This window comes from Frankliniella occidentalis, unplaced genomic scaffold (genome assembly GCF_000697945.3).
Source record: "Frankliniella occidentalis isolate FOCC.00 unplaced genomic scaffold, Focc_3.1 Scaffold258, whole genome shotgun sequence".
NCBI classification, from domain to species: domain Eukaryota; kingdom Metazoa; phylum Arthropoda; class Insecta; order Thysanoptera; family Thripidae; genus Frankliniella; species Frankliniella occidentalis.
The window spans coordinates 141,722-143,040 of record NW_026267384.1 but is presented as its reverse complement, the minus strand read 5'-3'; the positions used below and the strand labels follow the sequence as shown (position 1 = coordinate 143,040).

The 1,319-nt window shown below is 52.8% G+C and overlaps 1 protein-coding gene across 1 annotated transcript in view; it reads right to left on the bottom strand.

Moving 5' to 3' along the window:
* LOC113211156 (shootin-1-like) overlaps positions 1 to 1,319 on the bottom strand; it is a gene marked incomplete in the record, with an annotated part of 56,262 nt that overhangs the window by 20,610 nt on the left and 34,333 nt on the right. Inside the window, 1 exon segment of the mRNA XM_052273248.1 lies at positions 751 to 919. Coding sequence (XP_052129208.1) covers positions 751 to 919 — 169 coding nt within the window.

Below are 1,319 nucleotides of genomic sequence, written 5' to 3'. Positions count from 1 at the left end.
TGGGCAGCTAAAACTGGTGCGAATCTTAATCGACATATGTCCCCTGCAATATGTATCGCGCCCAGCGAAATTGGTGTGTACCACCTAAAAACCTTCCCTTGTTAGGCAAGTGTAAATTCCCGATCTTGCCCAAACTCGGTATATTTGTTTCTTACCTATGTTGATGACGACTGACGGTAGTATTTTTTCCTGAGAGTCAAATTCTAGGGTATTTTAGGGGAGGAAATAATGGAAAAAATATTGAATTTGGGCCAAAAATGACGGAAGGAGGTCTCAAATCGAAAAGTGTCAGAGGAACTACCCCCCCAAAACCGCTCATTTTGAGTCAGAATATCACTTAATATTTGCACAAAAGTAGAAATTTGTATTTTGTGAAATTACACGCTTTTATAGGGAGTTTCGGCACATGACTCTCAGGAAAAAATTCGGTCGGCATTCGTCACCTACATAGATAAGAAGCAAATATACCGAGTTTGGGCACGATCGGGAATTTACACTTGCCTAAGTCCCCTTGTCAGCGGCGTCAGAGGGCAGTTTCACCAGAAAATTTGGCAATAAGTAGCCCAAACACCCAGGCGTGGAGCTGGCTGCATCAACGCCTGCTTACTAGGCAACCCCTTCTCATGTGTAAATGTTGCCTGGTAGTCAGGAGTGGACGCAGCCAGCTCCATACCTCTGTGTTTGGGCTATTGCCTACTTTTCTTCTGCCAACCCTGCCAGACGGCTCCAGCGACCGGAGTCTTGACTTACGTTTGACGGTGGCGCGCAGGTCCTCCAGGTCATCCTCGTCCTTGGCAGCCTCGGCTGCGTCAGTCTCGTCGGCGAGGAGGTCGAGGAGCGCGCCGTCGGGCTGCGCCTGGACCACCTTCTGCAGGATGGCTGTGGAGCGGCGCTTCAGCTCGCGGTTCTGCTTGTACCACTGCAATCACAAGGGGGAGGAGAGGCGTTAGGTTGGAGTCGAGCAGCGCCGTCGTGAGCCACGGCGGCCGCGCAGGCCGCGGCACGCGAACAGCGGTCCAAGAGGGGGGCGGGGGAGGGGGAGGGCAGGCAAAGGGGCAGGGAAGTGGCCGACTCCCCACATAAAGTGTCACCATACAGGAGTTGCTCTCAAAGACATTTGCAATGACTGTCACTGGCAAGACACTGACTCGCGATGAATGAATCAATCGTATTACTGGAAAGGTGGATCATAGAGCATGCGCGCGAGTTACTCTGGGGCGACTCTGCTGCAGCAGCCTCCCGTGCGGCAGAACGCCGATTGGACTCTTCCTGCCGTTTGAGCTACTGCGGCATTGTACTGAGGGGAAAGGGGGGGGGGA